The 17,261-nt window shown below is 35.2% G+C and overlaps 1 protein-coding gene across 2 annotated transcripts in view; it reads right to left on the bottom strand.

Annotated features, from left to right (window-relative positions):
- The window catches only part of LOC136031410 (disintegrin and metalloproteinase domain-containing protein 10-like), a 198,595-nt gene extending 186,095 nt beyond the window's left edge, over positions 1-12,500 (bottom strand). For both annotated transcript variants that reach the window (XM_065710960.1, XM_065710961.1), the window contains exons 1-2: positions 12,380-12,500; positions 7,179-7,363 (exon numbers count right to left, since the gene is read on the bottom strand). In XM_065710960.1, the coding sequence (XP_065567032.1) occupies positions 7,179-7,266 (88 nt within the window). In that variant the 5' untranslated portion in view covers positions 7,267-7,363; positions 12,380-12,500. The remainder of the gene's footprint in view (positions 1-7,178; positions 7,364-12,379) is intronic.
- Between the last annotated feature and the right edge of the window lie 4,761 nt (positions 12,501-17,261).

Genomic DNA, 17,261 nt, shown 5'->3' on the forward strand with positions numbered 1-17,261 from the left:
AAGGAGGGTTGTAAGCTACGCCCTGAGGGCATATTAGGTTTTTATGGTGGTCGTATAAACTCTGAAAGGGGCTCATTGGATTGCTATTAAAAAATTCTAGTCCTCTTTTTAAGAGTCAAAGTGATCGAAGGGCAGCCACACCCCCCCCCCCCTACGTCGTATTTTCCTCAAGTACATCCGATAAAAATTTTGAAATAGCCATTTGTTTAAAAATAGTCCCAAGTTCACACTAAATGGCCTTTGGGGCTGATACAACTCCCCAGAATCTAGGGGTAAGGGTTGTAAGATATTCCCCAGGGGAAATATAATGTTTTTATGGACAGGGTGGTTGTCTCAACTTTACAGGAATTTCATTTGATTGAAAATGTATAGTTCTAATTCCCTTTTAAGAGTCAAACGTGATGAAGAGCAGCTAGCTCCCCTCCCCTCCCTGATATCCTCTTTTCCCGAAAAGCATTCGATTGAAATTGTAGATAGCCATCAGCTACTAATAGTTTAAACATCATATAATAATGACTTTAGGGTGGGCACAATCCCCCAGAGCCTAAGGGCAAGGGTTGTAAGCTATGTTGTAAGGCATATATTTTTTTTTTTGTGAAACGGTTGATCGTACAAACATTTGACTGGATAGAGCTAATTTGATTGTAAGTTGGAAATTTTAGTGCGCTTTTTAAGAGTCAAAAAAGAATGGGGGGAATCAGCCCCCCAAGCCTATTATTCCCCAAAACACTCCCGATCAAAGTTTTAAGAGAGCTATTTTGTTTAGAATTGCTGAAAGGTCCCGTACTGATGTCTTTGAAGATGTCAACCTCCCCACAGTCCCCAGGCCAAGTCCTGTAAGTTAGGCAATTCGTTCATTGTTTCAAACAGTTCGTGGTAACGAACTGTTGTAAGGAGCGACTCGGCTCAATTGTAACCGAAACTCTAAAAAAGGGACATCAATATATACAGCAAAAGAATCGCATTTTTATTCTGATTTTAAATATATAAGTTTCATCAAGTTTGGTCTTACCCATCAAAAGTTAAGAGCCTGAGAAAATTTACCTTGTTTTCGAAAAAAAGAGGAAACACCCCCTAAAATTCATATAATCTTAATGAAAATCACACCATCACACTCCTCAGCCTATCAGAGAATGATACTGAAGAAGTTTCAAGCTCCTATCTGCAATTAAATAAAAAAAACGTTTTTTTAAAAAAGTTTTTTTTAACTGCAAGTAAGGAGCGATATTAAAACTTAAAACGAAGACTAATTATTCCTTATATGAAAGGGGTTGTCCCCTTCTCAACGCCTCGCTCTTTAGGCTAAAGTGTGACTCTTTCTCACAACTCTATTTTTTAAAACAATAAAAAACTTTAGCGTCGAGAGCGAGGCGTTGAGAAGGGGACAATCCCTTTCATATACGGAATAATTTCTGTTCGTTTCAAGTTTTAATGTCGCTCCTTACTTGCAATTAAAAAAAATATTTAATTTTTGAACATTTTTGAATTGATGCATGTTTTGATTTGGGCTCACCCACATGAATAAAATGAATAAAAGAAACGAAATTTGCGTATTATTTTTCTTTTTTTGGCTGAATTGCTTTCTCATAGTTTGATCGGACGATTTTGATAAGAAAAAGGGATGGAGAAGGAGACCTAGTTGCCCTCCAATGTTTGGTTACTTAAAGCTTTTATTATTTTTACGAACGTTTCTATTAGTAATAAACGTACGTAACTTACGAATTAACTTACGTAACGAACTTATATATTTGTATATTTTTATTACGTATTATGAGGGGGTTCATCCCCTCGTCAATACCTCGCTCTTTACACTAAAGTTGGAATTTTGTCCAGATTCTGACTCACAAAGGCCGTAGAAGAAATAGTTGAAAATACTAAAAATACTTTAGCGTAAAGAGCGTCGTATTGTGGGGGAGACAGACCCCCTTATATACGTAATAATCTCTGTTCGTTTTATGTTTTAATACTGCTCCTTACTTCCAGCTGAATTTTCTTTTAATTTATTTTCTCATTGTTTTTTTTATTCAATAATGCTAGAGTATCCTTCGCCCCCTTCATGGAAATTTTCTTCCCTCGTGATAAATTCTTCCATGGAAAGATCCTCTCACGTAACACCCTCCCTCTGCCCCCCACCTTCAAAGCGAAGAAGTCCCCCTGAAAATATTTCTACACTTCCCAATAGTCATTACTGTATGTAAACAATGGTCAATGTTAGTAACTTGCAGCCCCTCCCCCGGGGACTGTGGGGGATTAAGTCGTCCCTAAAGACATAGTTATTAGGCTTTTTGACTATGCTGAACAAAATGCCTATCTCAAAATTATGATCAGGTGACTTAGGGAAAGAAATGAGCGTGGGAGGGGACCTAGGTGCCCTCCAATTTTTTGGTCACTTAAAAAGGGCACTATAACTTTTAATTTCCGTAAGAATGAGGCTTCTCGCGACATTGTAGGACCACCGGGTCGATACGATCACCCCTGGGAAAAAAAAAAAAAAAAAGCAAGAAAAAAGTCAAATAAACACGCATCCGTGATCTGTCCTCTGGCGAAAATACAAAATTCCACATTTTTGTAGATAGAAGCTTGAAACTTCTACAGTAGGGTTCTCTGATACGCTGAATCTGATGGTGTGATTTTCGTTAAGATTTTGTGTCTTTTAGGGGGTGTTTCTTCCCATTTTCTAAAATAATTTTCTCAGTCTCGTAAATTTTGATGGGTAAGACTAAACTTGAAACTTATATATTTAAAATCAGCATAAAAATGCAATTCTTTTGATATGACTATTGGTATCAAAATTCCATTTTTTAGGGTTTCGGTTACTATTAAGCCAGGTCGCTCTTTACCTTGCTCTTCACGCTAGAGTATTTTTGATAATTTCAAAAGAGCTATTTATTCTAATTAAACGGCCTCTGTGGTTCAGGGGTCATCCTTAAAGAATTGAAAAACAATTGGAACTTCAGTGTAAACAGCGAGATATTGACGAGAGGGCGAATCCCCCCATATACGTAATAAAAATATACGAATATAGAAGTTCGTTACATAAGTTAACTTGTATGTTACGTATATTTATTAATAATAAAAAACATTCGTAAATAAAACTAAAAGTTAGTGGCCTTTTTAAGTAAACAAAAAAATGGAGGGCAACTAGGCCCCCTCCCCGCCTCTTTTCTCAAAATCGTCCGATCAAAACTTTGAGAAAGCCATTTAACAAAAAAAAAGTAAATTGGTATGCAAATTCCGTTTTTATTATTCATGTACGGTGAGCCAAAATCAAATCTCATTAACTCAAAAATGATCAGAAATAAAAAAAAACAAGGTTTTTCAACTGAAATTAAGGAGCAGCATTAGAACTTAATACAAACAGAAATCATTATGTATATGAGGGGTTTCGTCCCCTCTTCAATACCTCGCTCTTTACGCTAAAGTATTTTTAGTAATTTCAAAAGAGCTATTTATTCTAATTAAACGGCTTTTGTGGTTCAGGGGTCATACTTGAAGTATTGGATTCGAAGAGCAAGGTATTGACGTGGAGACGAACCCTAAACTTCCATATACGTAATAAAAATACACGATTATAGAAGTTCGTTACGTAAGTTAATTTGTAAGTTACGTATATTTATTACTAATAAATACGCTCGTAAAAAAAGTTAAAAGTTCTAGTGGCCGTTTTAAGTAACCGAAGAAATTGGAGGGCAACCACAATACGAACGGCTCCTACGGCGCGAATGGCTCTTTACTTTTCTTTGAAAAACTTCTTTTGTAAAAAAAAAGTTTTTTAAGTTAATATTTATACAAAACCAGGGCAAATTCTACAGATAGATCTGTAGAACAGATCTGTGGATCTGTAATCTATTGCGCAGTCTTGTTAAGGAACAAAAACATGATGACATGAGGGGATAAACGGATATTTTTGCCATTTTGTTCTGCAAAACAGCCCTTTTGCCCTGAATGGGATGAAAATACAGTCGACTGTAAATTCTGAGTTATAAAACTATTGAAAGACCACACTGATGAGGCCACACAACCAAATGGCTGCGCATTCGTCCCTAACATATATGCAGTTCCTACAACACGAACGGTAAGTAAGTATAACAGCAATATATGCTGCTGATCTCCGTTTCGTGGCCGTTCAGCCAGCAAGTGCAATGGGGGTTGGGGGGGCATTCATCCTGTGCTTTCGCACACCCTTAGTGCTAACCTTCCCCAGATTTCTCCGGGTACCCATTTAAAGCTGGGTCGACTCTGGCGGAGCTTACAGAGTCACGCCACTGACCCCCATTCCAAACCAAAGAACTAGCAACGCCAGAAATCAAACCTGTGCCCTTTGTTCCCAACTCAGTTTCACGTGCTTTAAGCAATAGAATTTTCCCAGAATTCACGACTGCGTCTCTACACGCACATTGACTTGACGATTAAAGCCCCTTTGATTATAGGTACAATTAACTATTATTAATTTGTAACCATCGCTGATAGCGACGGAGTTTCAAGATAGTAATATGGAAAACATGCAAGAAATCCATTACAGATCTTCGATCTTACAAGCAGTTCTGACGTCATGAAACTAGGAAGGAATAAATTTTTACTAAATTTGTCAGTGTATGAGTATCAACGCCATAGCTGGAAATTTCAGGGCCAAACAACCCCAGGTCCCTCTAATCCAGGGCCAATCAAATTTTTAAGGTCAATTTTATATTAAATAAGTATATAAATTTAGCTAAAATAATGCATACCAGCCAATGCGTGACTTGAGTAGTCATCAAACAGTTCGTGGTAACAAACTGTAGTAAGAAGCGACCCGGCTCAATAGTAACCAAAACTCTAAAAAATGGAATTTTGGATACCAATAGCTACATCAAAAGAATCGCATTTTAATGCTGATTTTAAATATATAAGTTTCATCAAGTTTAATCTTACCCATCAAAAGTTACGAGCCTGAGAAGATTTTCCTTATTTTAGAAAATAGGGTGAACAACCCCTAAAAGTCATAGAATCTTAACGAAAATCACACCATCAGATTACCATCACATACCATCACCATCAGCATATTAGAGAACCCTATTGTAGAAGTTTCAAGCTTCTATCTATAAATATGTGGAATTTTGTATTTTTTGCCAGAAGGCAGATCACGGATGCGTGTTTATTTGTTTGTTTTTTGTTTTTTCCCCACGGGTGATCCTATCGACCCAGTGGTCCTAGAATCTTGCGAGAGGGCTCATTCTAAAGGAAATGAAAAGTTCTAGTGCCCTTTTTAAGTGACCAAAAAATTGGAGGGCACCTAGGCCCCTCCCACGCTAATTTTCTCCCAAAGTCACCGGATCAAAATTTTGAGATAGCCATTTTGTTCAGCATAGTCGAAAACCATAATAACCATGTCTTTGGGAGGACTTACTCCCCCACAGTTCCCGGGGGAGGGGCTGTAAGTTACAAACTTAGACCAGTGTTTACACACAGTAATGGTTATTTGGAAGTGTACAGACGTTTTTCAGGGGGATTATTTTGGTTTGGGGGGGGGTGGTTGAGGGGAGGGGGCTATGTGGAAGGACCTTCTTCGGAGGACTATGTCATAGGGGCAGAGAAATTCAATGAAGGGGCGCAGGATTTTCTAGAATTATTATAAAAAAAAGACAATTAAAAAATAAATACGAAAAGGTTTTCTCAACTGAAAGTAAGGAGCAGCATTAAAACTTAAAACAAGCAGAGATTATTACGCATATGAGGGGTTCATCTCCACCAAAATACCTCACTCTTTACGCTAAAATATTTTTAGCAATTTCAACTATTTATTTTATGGCATTTCTGGTTCAGGAGTCATTCTTAAAGAGTTGGGACAAAATTTAAGCTTTAGTGTAAAGAGTGAGGTATTAGTGAGGGGACTAGCCCCCCTCATTTACATAGTAAAAATATAAGAATATAAAAGTTCGTTACGTAAGTTAATTCTTAAGTTACGTATATTTTTTACTAATAAAAACGTTCGTTAAAAATTGAAAGTTCTAGTTGCCTTTTTAAGTAACCAAAAAATTGGAGGGCAACTAGGCCTCCTTCCCCACCCCTTACTTCTCAAAATCGTCTGATCAAAACTAAGAGAAAGCCATTTAGCCAAAAAAAGAATTAATATGCAAATTTCATCTTAATAATTTATGTGCGGAGAGCCAAAATCAAACATGCATTAATTAAAAAACGTTCAGAAATTAAAAAAAAAACTAGTTTTTTAACTGAAAGTAAGGAAGGACATTAAATTTTAAAACGAACAGAAAGTACTCCGTGTATGAAAGGGGCTGTTCCCTTCTCAACGCCCCGCTCTTTACGCTAAAGTTTTTTACTGTTTAATAAAGTAGAATTGAGAGAAAGAGTCAAACTTTAGCGTAAAGAGTGGGGTGTTGAGAAGGGAACAGCCCCTTTTATACACGAAGTAATTTCTGTCCGTTTTAAATTTTAATGTCGTTCCTTACTCTCAGTTAAAAAAACTATTTTTTTTTTTTTTTATTTAATTCAATCAAAAGATAGACAACTCAGGCATAGTAAGTGCACACAGGTCCCAAACAGCGGAGTGGAGGACAGAAAAGTTATCCGTCGTCAAAAAAAATGAAAATTGCATTTTCAGGCAATAATTATTCGAATTTTCTAAGCATTCCTCAAATTTCATAGACAATTTGTGTATTTATTAGAAGAATAATTTTTCGGCAGTCATCGCAAGGAGAGACAGGGGGGGGGGATATTTTTCCAATTTGAAGAATTTTACTGGATTCTTCAAACTGAAAAATACCCCCCCCCCGTCTCTCTTTGTCTTTCCTCTCTGTTTGTCTCTTCCCCTCCTTGTGTGTTTACGTCATGATGCTGTAGAGACAATTTCTTGGATTATTCATACCTCAAATTCTTCGTTCACAAAATTTGGTTGCGAGATGCTACGATTTATCTCATAAAAAATAATAAATCTCAATTTAAAAGCAATTTTTGAACTCTGAAAGGAAACAAAAATATGTTTATCTGAATTCATTTTTTAAAAACGTGCCTCTCTCGTCTCCGTTCACCATTCCCTAAGCCACAAATAATGCTGGACAAAAGCAATTCCACGGATTAGTTGTACCTTAAATCCTTAGTCTGCAAGATTGGAGTCCAATAAAAATCTCCGAACAACCACTTAAATTTAAAGAGCTAGAATTCACATGGAAGAAAAATCTTACCACTTTCAACTGAAAACAAAAAATGACTAAGAAAAATCCAAACTAATGACTGTTGATACAGCTTGGGCAGCTTGCCAGAAGATCCCATGGAAAAGAGACTCCCAGCACTTCCTTTGAGCTGCGAAGTTCAGAATTGTGTCCATCCAGTCCTCGAATTTGTCTCGGCGCTAGGAGATGGATATTTCCTGAAAAATATAATTATTAATTTAAAGGCCATATACAGTATTTTTATAGGGGGGTACAAAAAAATTGAAAAAACATATGGAAAATTTTTAGTCCGACCAGTATTTAATAGGGGGGGGGGGGTTCAAACACCTTAGTCCTCTGTGGATAAAGCCTTGGTTATGTTAGAGCAATGAAATATATTTTGTGAAAAAGCCACAGATATTTGTTCATGAAAAATACTTTGATTTTTATTGTGAGCTCAAGAAAAGGAAGTGCTAGCTAAGATTTTGGAAGTGAAATCTGAATATATTATTTTCATTACCGTAGAATCGAACAACCTGGTCATCCAAAAACCCGGGCTTGAAATGCCTAAAAATAAATTATTAAACTTTGGACTTTCTGAGACCCGGAAGCTTAAATATTACAAGTGTTCGAAGAACTGACAGACCAAAAAAAAAGGAAAAATATGGAGACTTATCAATTACAACCGTATTGCCCAGCTTTAAGTATTTTTACCCTCATTAATTAGGGGTGTACCCTATAAAAGTACAATGGATTGATGTTCTGCTTAGTAAAATGGAACCAGGGGTTCGAATCGGGCTGCAGCAAAGTTGGGCAACAGGTCTGTGACCTGCCCCTGTATAAAAAAAGACCAAGGAACTGAAACGCTGATTCGAAACCCTATTCCTCATCAATGGTTCGGGAGAATCTTTATATTTTTTTGAATCCTTTATTAGGGGTGCATCCCAGTTTTGACAAAAAGTTACAAAAACAACTTTTTCCGTTCCAACTGACGTTTTTGTAATAGTAGGAACAACAGAAAAGTAAATTTAAATTTACTTTTGTAGCAACTTTTACAAAAGATAGTTAACAGATATCTTTAGTAAAGTAGATCTACCTAATTGCCATTATCGATATTACTATCAGATTGAAGCTTATCAAAAATATTACTAGAGTGAAAAAAAGAAAGACACAATTGGAACTTATGAAGATTATACCCTTTTAAGCCTAATAAGCACCAAGTTACTTCACAACCGTTCCCATAGGATGTCAACTTTAAGTAACCTCTGTAACTAGATAATTTAAATCTACTGCAGTTTATAACCTGGAATCCACCATAGTTTTGCTTAGTCAGTTTATTAGGCTCATCTGGTTTTGTCAGTTTATTAAACTTAAAATTTAACTTATCAAGATTTTGTATTTATTAATTTATCATCAGTTTATTAAGCTTCGGCTAAGAACTGTTTTGGTAGTTGTATGATATACCCTCTACCACTCAAGTTGTTCATGTGTTAACGCATAGTAAACCGGTTTCTATCGCGAATTTCTTTCAACATCAAAGCGTGAGAAAAGACAAAGAGAAGTGACAGAATAGAAGGGAAATACATAATTTGGACTATATGTTTGCACATTAGGGTGGGGTAAAATATTTGGACAACGTGAAGTCAGAGAGTAATTCTTACTATATAATATCAGCCAATTGTAGCTGATACATTTTGCATGCGAACCCAATGTACTTTGTCTCCCGCCTATTTTCCAAATATATAGCCCAAATATGTTTCTAGAGAATTATGTTTTTATCATACTTAGGTATATTTATTAGGTTTAACCTAACTTCACAACTTGAGCGGTAGGGGGTATATATATTGCATATATGTATATATCATACAAGTATCACCTTTTTCATTTTGCAAGTTAGTTGTAACAAGTTTATTGAGAGACATCTTTCTTGTTCTTTCTATCCTTGTTCTTTGTAAATCGAGCAAACGTTCGTTTTTTTAGTTCCTTACCGTAAGTTTTTTCTTATTTGACACTAGTTTTTAATGCGTCAAGTCGTGAGATTGGGACTGGAAATTGGGTCTCAAAAGCGATCTTGCTTCTTAAACTGTCTAAAATTCAAGGGATGGAGATTCACTATCCGTGTTATAGACCAGAATCCTTAAAACAAGTCAAAGCTTAGAAAATAGCTCAGAATCCTTGGAAAATGCGCTCATTCAGACGGGTACACAAAAGATTCCATAAACACTTTCTCTGGAAAGTATCTAACAGATCCTCCTCTGTCTTTCGGAACGCGCAAGCTTCAGAACCATACTTGACTGCTGTCATCACTGTAGCTTCCAATATACTAATCTCGGTTTGAAGACTTACCTTACTATTCTTTCAAACTTGTTTCATAAAAAAAAAACACACAATCGTCTCTCTATATTAATGAATATTACCTAAGTAAGTGGATCTGTCTGCTTAGTCCTGGGGATTTCATCAATATATGGCAACGGCAAAGCAACAACTGCCGGTGACTTCACTACCAATTCTTGGATACAAGGACAGGGCCAGGGCTCCCCAGATCCCCCATACGTTGTATCCTGACAACAAAACGACGCCAGTGATCTTAATGTCACATTTAAAGATTTAAACAAAATACAGGTCTTTTTACAACCAAGCCCCAAGAATTTTGATTCCGCCTTCATTCAACACGTCAGACACAACCCTGATCGGTTCTTGCGTATTATACGCAACTCACTCAAGTTTACGCTCTGTAAAACACGAGAACATACCGGTTTCTTCGTTACTTTAGAAACAAAATTTGGGCTATATATTTGCACATTAGGGGGGGGGGGAAGTATAGCGGGTCTTCATGCAAAATCTGTTAGGTACTATTCTTCTGCTTATTATAAAGTAAGAATAGTTTTCTAACTTCAAAACTGTCCAAATACTTTACTACAATCCCACCCCCATAATGTGCAAATTTATAGCCCAAACTATATATTTTCCACTAAATACATCACAGTTCATATTATTGACTTACCAATAAAGTGAACATACCACTCGATGCCATTTTTATGCTCTTTACGAATATAATAGTTGCTTCTATTGCAAATTCAAATTTAAGCACTTTTTGACCTAACCTAACCTTATTATAAATAATTTTGGCACTGAGAAAATGTAGTATTATCTTGTCGAAAGCGACCGATAACTCATACTTCAATTGAAAATTCGTCATTTTTACGAACTCAAAAGGTGCTTAAATTTGAATTTGAAATAGAAGCGATTATTATATTTGTAAAGAACATAAAAAAAAAGGCATCGAGTGGTATGTACTCTTTGTTTGTAAGTCATAAATATGAACTGTGATATATTTACCGATTTTTAATCTATTCTCTCACTTGTCTTTTTCTTGACTCATGCTAAGCTAAAAGAAACTAATGAAGAAAGCGGTTTGTTCTCAAGTTTTACATAGCGTAAACTTGAATGAGTGGCGTATAATACACAAGTACCCACAGATCATATCGATTTATTTGACAACATCTCCATTATTGCCACTAAATCTCGCACAAATTTTCATGCAAAAGTATCAAAATTCTAAAGGTCTTACGCAAGTTCTCAGGGAGGGAGGTGGAGTCATAAGCATATTAAATAAAAAAATACAATTTTTTTAAACTGCAAGTAAGGAGCAATATTAAAACTTAAAACGAACACAAATTATTCCGTACATAAAAGGGGTTGTCCCCTCCTCAACGCCTCGCTCTTTACGCTAAAGTTTGACTCTTTCTCACAACTCTACTTTTTTAAAACAATAAGAAACACCCCTGGGAAAAAAATAAATAAACACACATCCGTGATCTGTCTTCTGGGAAAAAAAAAATACAAAATTCCACATTTTTGTAGATACGAGCTTGAAACTTCTATAGTAGGATTTTCTGATACGCTGGATCCGATGGTGTGATTTTTGTTAAGATTCTATGACTTTTAGGGGATGTTTCTCCCTATTTTCTAAAATAAGGCAAATTTTCTCAGGCTCGTAACTTTTGATGGATAAAACTAAACTTGATGTTTAGTTTTGATACATTTGATTTACATTTATTTATATTTGATTATTAATGATTTATATATTTAGAATCAACATAAAAATACGATTCTTTTGATGTAACTATTGGTATCAAAATTCCATTTTCTAGAGTTCTGGTTACTATTGAGCCGGGTCACTCCTTACTACAGTTTGTTACCACGAACTGTTTGATTCACGAACCAGTAGTCCATAATGTTGATATAGGAGAAACTTGTTTCAGACTCATTCATAATGAACTTGTTAATTCTTATCTTCTGTATTGTATTTAATAATATCCTAATTTCAAACCATAATAGGATCTCTTACCATGCCCAGTAAGTGCTCACATTAAAAACCTCACATAAGATAAATTCTTAATTGAAAGTCCCGAATAACCGGTGTAAGCTTATTACCATCTATCATTATTATGAATAAAAGTCAGGTTGGCCTCAGAGAATATATGATAACCAGGAAATAAACTAGAAGACTATAAAAGAATAGGTCAAGCAAGAATGACGAATAACTTTAGCCGTTGTTATGGAAATCATTTTGAAAATTTGATTATGTCCGTTAGATGTGCATTATTTAATTGTGTTGTTTCTTGCCTTGGTCCTGTGCACTTTTTTGCAGTAAACATCATAAACATTATAAATTTATGCAAAATTCGATACTGGATTTTTTCCAATTCTTTATTTAATTTCCAGCGTAAGATAAATAGAAGCATGTACATAGAGGGGGGGAGGTACACTTCAGTTCCCTGAAAAATCCCCAGAATTTTTGTAATAAAAGGAATGAGGGAAGCAAAAAAGATTGCCGTATACATTTTTAAAAGAAATATCTCTAAATGATCCAATTCCAATTTTCTAATAAAATAGCTTACAAATTGATATAGCTTATTGTCTTCTTCCTTAACTGGTTAAGGCTAGTTTTGCCCCATGACAACAATTTGTTCGTATGGCTCATTCTTCAATAGGACTTGCGTGATGCGCAACCCTGATTGCTTAGTCTCCAAAATTGAAGATTTCAAACATCTTCCAGCGGCAGTTCTAGGCCTGGACAGAGAGAAAGCTACCCACCCCCAGTTTTTATAAATTGCATTTCTATGAAGGCGCCTTCAATCCCCAGTCCCATATTATGAGGTCTAAAACTACTACTGTCCCTCGTTTGCAAAAGCGATGTAATTAATCAACTCGTAGGTGTCCCTCATTACCTCTTTTAAGTACATTGCCAAAACATCCGAAATTAATATCCTATTGAGTATCAACTTCAGCTATTTCATGAAAACTGCTTCTTCCTACGTATGGAAGCAAAAGCAGCGAAACAATAGAAGAGTATTCAAAGTCAGCGCATGTAAATTTAACGCTTCTAGCCATAAGGTTTCCCACTCAGCGCTATCTATTTAGCTTGAAGATGGAAGCATATATTTTAGTACATATACAAAAGGTGCATTTTCCGTAAGATGCAAAAACCGCTAAACATTGATAAGCACACTCGCCCTTCCTGACTTTGAGAAGAACTTAAGGTTGGATTTTCGAGATTATCTCCTGAGTGGGAGAATTTGAAGTACGATTCAAGTCAGCGACGAAGAGATAAATTTACTTAGTACAACTATCACCAAACACATGGATAAAGAAAAGACTTGAAACACCATAAATGCTGCAAAATTTAAAATTATGCAATTGGTAGATGCTGCCATTATTGAGCTTAAAATTTTTCTTTACATTTTACAGTTGTTTTTTTTAACGGATTTTTTTTTATTGCCTTTGCTTCCTTTTTATTTAAAATTCTTCAAAATTCTCTTCAAATTTTCTCCAAATTTCAAAGTATGCCACTATACAGGCAATGAAGAAAAAAGAACTAGGCAAAAAAGGAACACAAATCAATTGGTGAAGTAAAATTCTCCTAGACTTAGACTATTAAAAAGAGCAGAAATTATTCCGCATATAAAAAGGGTTGTCCCCTCCTCAACGTACCGCTCTTTACCCTAAAGTTTGACTCTTTGTCACAGTCTCACTTTTTAAAACAACAAAAAACTTTAGCGTAAAGAGCGGGACGTTGAGGAGGGGACAGCCCCTTTCATATACGGAATAATTTCTGTTCGTTTTAAGTTTTAATGTCGCTCCTTACTTGCAGTTAACAAAAAAAACTCGCTTTTTCATTTAATACCTACGAGAATACCAATTAGGTCTGCTTCTCTCATTGTTGAAAATTTTATATCTTTACCAGCTCACGCAAATTTTGATGTTTTCATTGATATATCGGATCATTTTCTTCTGATTTCAGATTTGGCTTTTACATATAAAATACAGCGGATAAGTAAGGTACGTCAAGTACGGTTAATAAATAAAATGATATTAAAGCACCTGAATGAAAGCCTTGGTCTTGAGGATTGGCCGAAGGTAATATCCACGGAGGATATAAATATAGTAACGTAAGCTTTTCTAAGAAGATTTTGATACTGCCTTGTTTCTAGTTGCCTATTTGCTACAAAAAAAACTTTGAGAGAAAAATTTCCTCTAAGGCCGTGGTTAACTTCTGGAATTATAATGTCAGTAAAGAAAAAAAATCATTTATTTAAAAAGCAGTTCAAAAATCAAAGTGATTATAATATTAAAATTTTCAAAAATAAATTAACCACACTGATATGACCGTCGAATTAACAGTATTGTAAGCAGTATTTTGAAGAAGCTCAAGATCACCTCCGTAGAACATGGTCTTTAATTAATTCTCTATAAAAAAAAAGAAAAAAATTTTAAGTCTTCTAAAGTTATTGGTAATTGAGGTAAAAAAGATGGGTAAGGAGGTAAAAAGATGGATTGACTACTAATAGGTCGGAGGAAGTGGCTGATATTTTGAATAATTGTTTTGCTAATATAGGAGAGAAAGTTACTTCATCAGTAATTAAACTGTTTGATTCAAGCAGTAATAAATATTTTTCTTCGTATCTTCAATCTCCTCAATGTAATTCAGTTTTTCTTGGGCCTATATCTCACTTTGAAAAAAAAAATAGTTTGTGTCCAGGCAATTCAGCGGGAACAGACGGGCCTAGTTCTAAAACTGTTAAGGGAATTTTATCTGCAGTAATTTTACCATAACAACATGTCATTAATCATTCATTTAAAACTGGAATTTTCCGCTCTTCTTTTAGAGAAGTGAGGATAATTCCAATTCCCAAAGGTGACTTTCATGAAAACCCACCCCATTACCTCTTTCTTTCTATTTTGTCAACTTTTCTATAAACATTTGAGAAAGCAATTTATAAAAGGTTTCATGGTTTTCTTTAATCGTCTAATTTCTTAACCAATTCCCAATTTGATTTTTGGTTAGGGAGCAATACTGAACACGCTATCCTCGCTCCCATCCAATCAAACAGTTCGTGGTAACGAACTGTAGTAAGGAGCGACCCGGCTCAATAGTAACCAAAACTCTAAAAAATGGAAAAACTCTAAAAATTTTTGGTACCAATAGCTACATCAAAAGAATCGCATTTTAATGCTGATTTTAAATATATAAGTTTCATCAAGTTTAGTCTTACTCATCAGAAGTTACGAGCCTGAGAAAATTTGCGTTATTTTAGAAAATAGGGGGAAATACCCCCTAAAAGTCATAGAATCTTAACGAAAATCACACCATTAGATTCAGCGTATCAGAGAACCCTACTGTAGAAGTTTCAAGCTCCTATCTACAAAAATGTGGAATTTGTTATTTTTTGCCAGAAGGCAGATCACGGACGCGTGTTTATTTGTTTTTTTTGTTTTTGTTTTGTTTTTTTTCCCCAGGGGTGATCGTATCGACCCAGTTGTCCTAGAATGTTTCGAGAGGAATCATTCTAACGGAAATGAAAAGTTCTAGTGCCCTTTTTAAGTGACCAAAAAAATTGGAGGGCACCTAGGCCCCCTCCCACGCTAATTATTTTCCCAAAGTCAACGGATCAAAATTCTGAGATAGCCATTTTATTCAGCGTAGTCGAAAAACCTTCTAACTATGTCTTTGGGGACGACTTACTCTCCCACAGTCCCTGTGGGAGGGGTTACAAGTTCAAAACTTTGACCAGTTCTTACATATAGTAATGGTTATTGGGAAGTGTACAGGCGTTTTCAGGAGGATTTTTTGGTTGGAGGCAGGGGTTGAGAAGAGGGGGATATGCTGGGGGAACTTTCCATAGAGGAATTTGTCATGGGGGAAGAAAATTTCCATGAAGGGAGCGCAGGATTTACTAGCATTACTTAAAAAAAATGAAAAAACAAATATGAAAAAGTGGAAGTAAGCAGCAGCATTAAAACTTAAAACGAACAAAAATTATTAACCATATGAGGGACTCACCTCCTCCTAATACCTCGCTCTTTACGCTAAAGAAATTTTTAAAAATTTCAACTATTTATTCTGCGGCTTTTGTGATTCAGGCGTCACTCTTAATGAATTGGGACAAAATTTAAGCTTTAGTGTAAAGAGCGAGGTACTGACGAGGGGGCGAACCTCCTCATATATGTAATAAAAACATGAGAATACAAAAGTTCTTTACGTAAGCTAATTTATAAGTTACATATATCTTTTACTTATAAAAAGATTCGTAAAAAATTAAACGTTCTAGTTGCCTTTTTAATTAACCGAAAATAGGAAGGCAACTAGGCTTCCTCCCCCGCTCTTTCTTTCTCAAAATCATTCGATCAAAATTATGAGAAAGCCATTTAGTCAAAAAAAATAAATATACAAATTTCGTTTTAATTATTCCTCTGCAGAGAGCCAAAATCAAAACATGCATTGATTCAAAAACGTTCAGATATTAAATATAAAAAAACAAGTTTTTTAAATGAAAGTAAGGAGCGACATTAAAACTTAAAACGAACAGAAATTACTCCGTATATGAAAGGGGCTTTTCCTTCTCAACGCCCCGCTCTTTACGCTAAAGTTTTTTACTGTTTTAAAATGTAGAGTTAAGAGAAAGAGTCAAACTTTAGCGTAAAGAGCGGGGCATTGAGAAGGAAAAGCCCCTTTCATATACGGAGTAATTTCTGTTCGTTTTAAGTTTTAATGTCGCTCCTTACTTTCATTTAAAAAACTTGTTTTTTTTTATTTAATATAATCATGAATGCATAGACAGAGGAGAAATTCTTGCAACAATATTTTTAGATTTTAAAAAAAGTATTCAATACAATACATTGTACTCTTTTGTAAAATGGATAATTCCCATGTCCACGGACGGGCGTTAGATCCAGTTAAATCTTATCTGGATAATAGAAAGCAAAAAATAGATGGAGGCAAGTTCCTCTCTCAAGCTGTTCGACGGTCTTCGAAAGTAGGGGTACCTCAGCGCTTTGTCCTTGGTCCTCTGCTTTTTCTGATTTACATAAATAAGCTTCACCGCGCTTTGGTAATCAACACATATTAACACATATTAATCAACACATATCAACACATAATGTTTCAACACATATTTTACTGATGATACACGAATTTAACTTTCTGAGTGGAATGACGAGGAGTTGGTTGCAAAACTGGATGCTCTATTTTCTAATGTTCTTGATCGGTGTTCATCAAATTTAATGCTTTGAATTTATCAAAAACTAATTTCATAATTTACGGTAGGAAGCCAAATATTTGCCCTTACATTATTTAAGTTACTTCTTCAGAATAACTTTTATCAATATATCGGGTAGAAACAATAAAGTACATTGGAATTGTGATTGATAAAAGCTTGTCTTTTAGAACAAATATTGAAAATTACGCTTAATGATTTCAATGTGTGTTGGTGTAATGCAGAGGTTCAAGTTCAAGTTCTTTATTATTCTTTAACTATACATATTCAAACTATTCACAAAACATCCCCGGCAGGGAGACTGGCTCGAAAGCCGGGCGACAATACAAACAGTAAAAACAAACCAACCCAGAAGAAACGGATGTCATCACACTTCTCACTCTATCTAACACCAAAAAATAAATGCCAAAAAACATTTATTATTATTATTCTCAATATTTATCCGATAGCTGAAGGGCCGGGAGCTACTCACAAATTAATATTTACTAATTAGCAGAGCTTTGATTTTAGTTTTTAATGTTAATAACGATAGACTCTGATCAAAAAAAGATTCATA

The sequence above is a fragment of the Artemia franciscana genome, chromosome 9 (assembly GCF_032884065.1).
Source record: "Artemia franciscana chromosome 9, ASM3288406v1, whole genome shotgun sequence".
NCBI lineage: Eukaryota > Metazoa > Arthropoda > Branchiopoda > Anostraca > Artemiidae > Artemia > Artemia franciscana.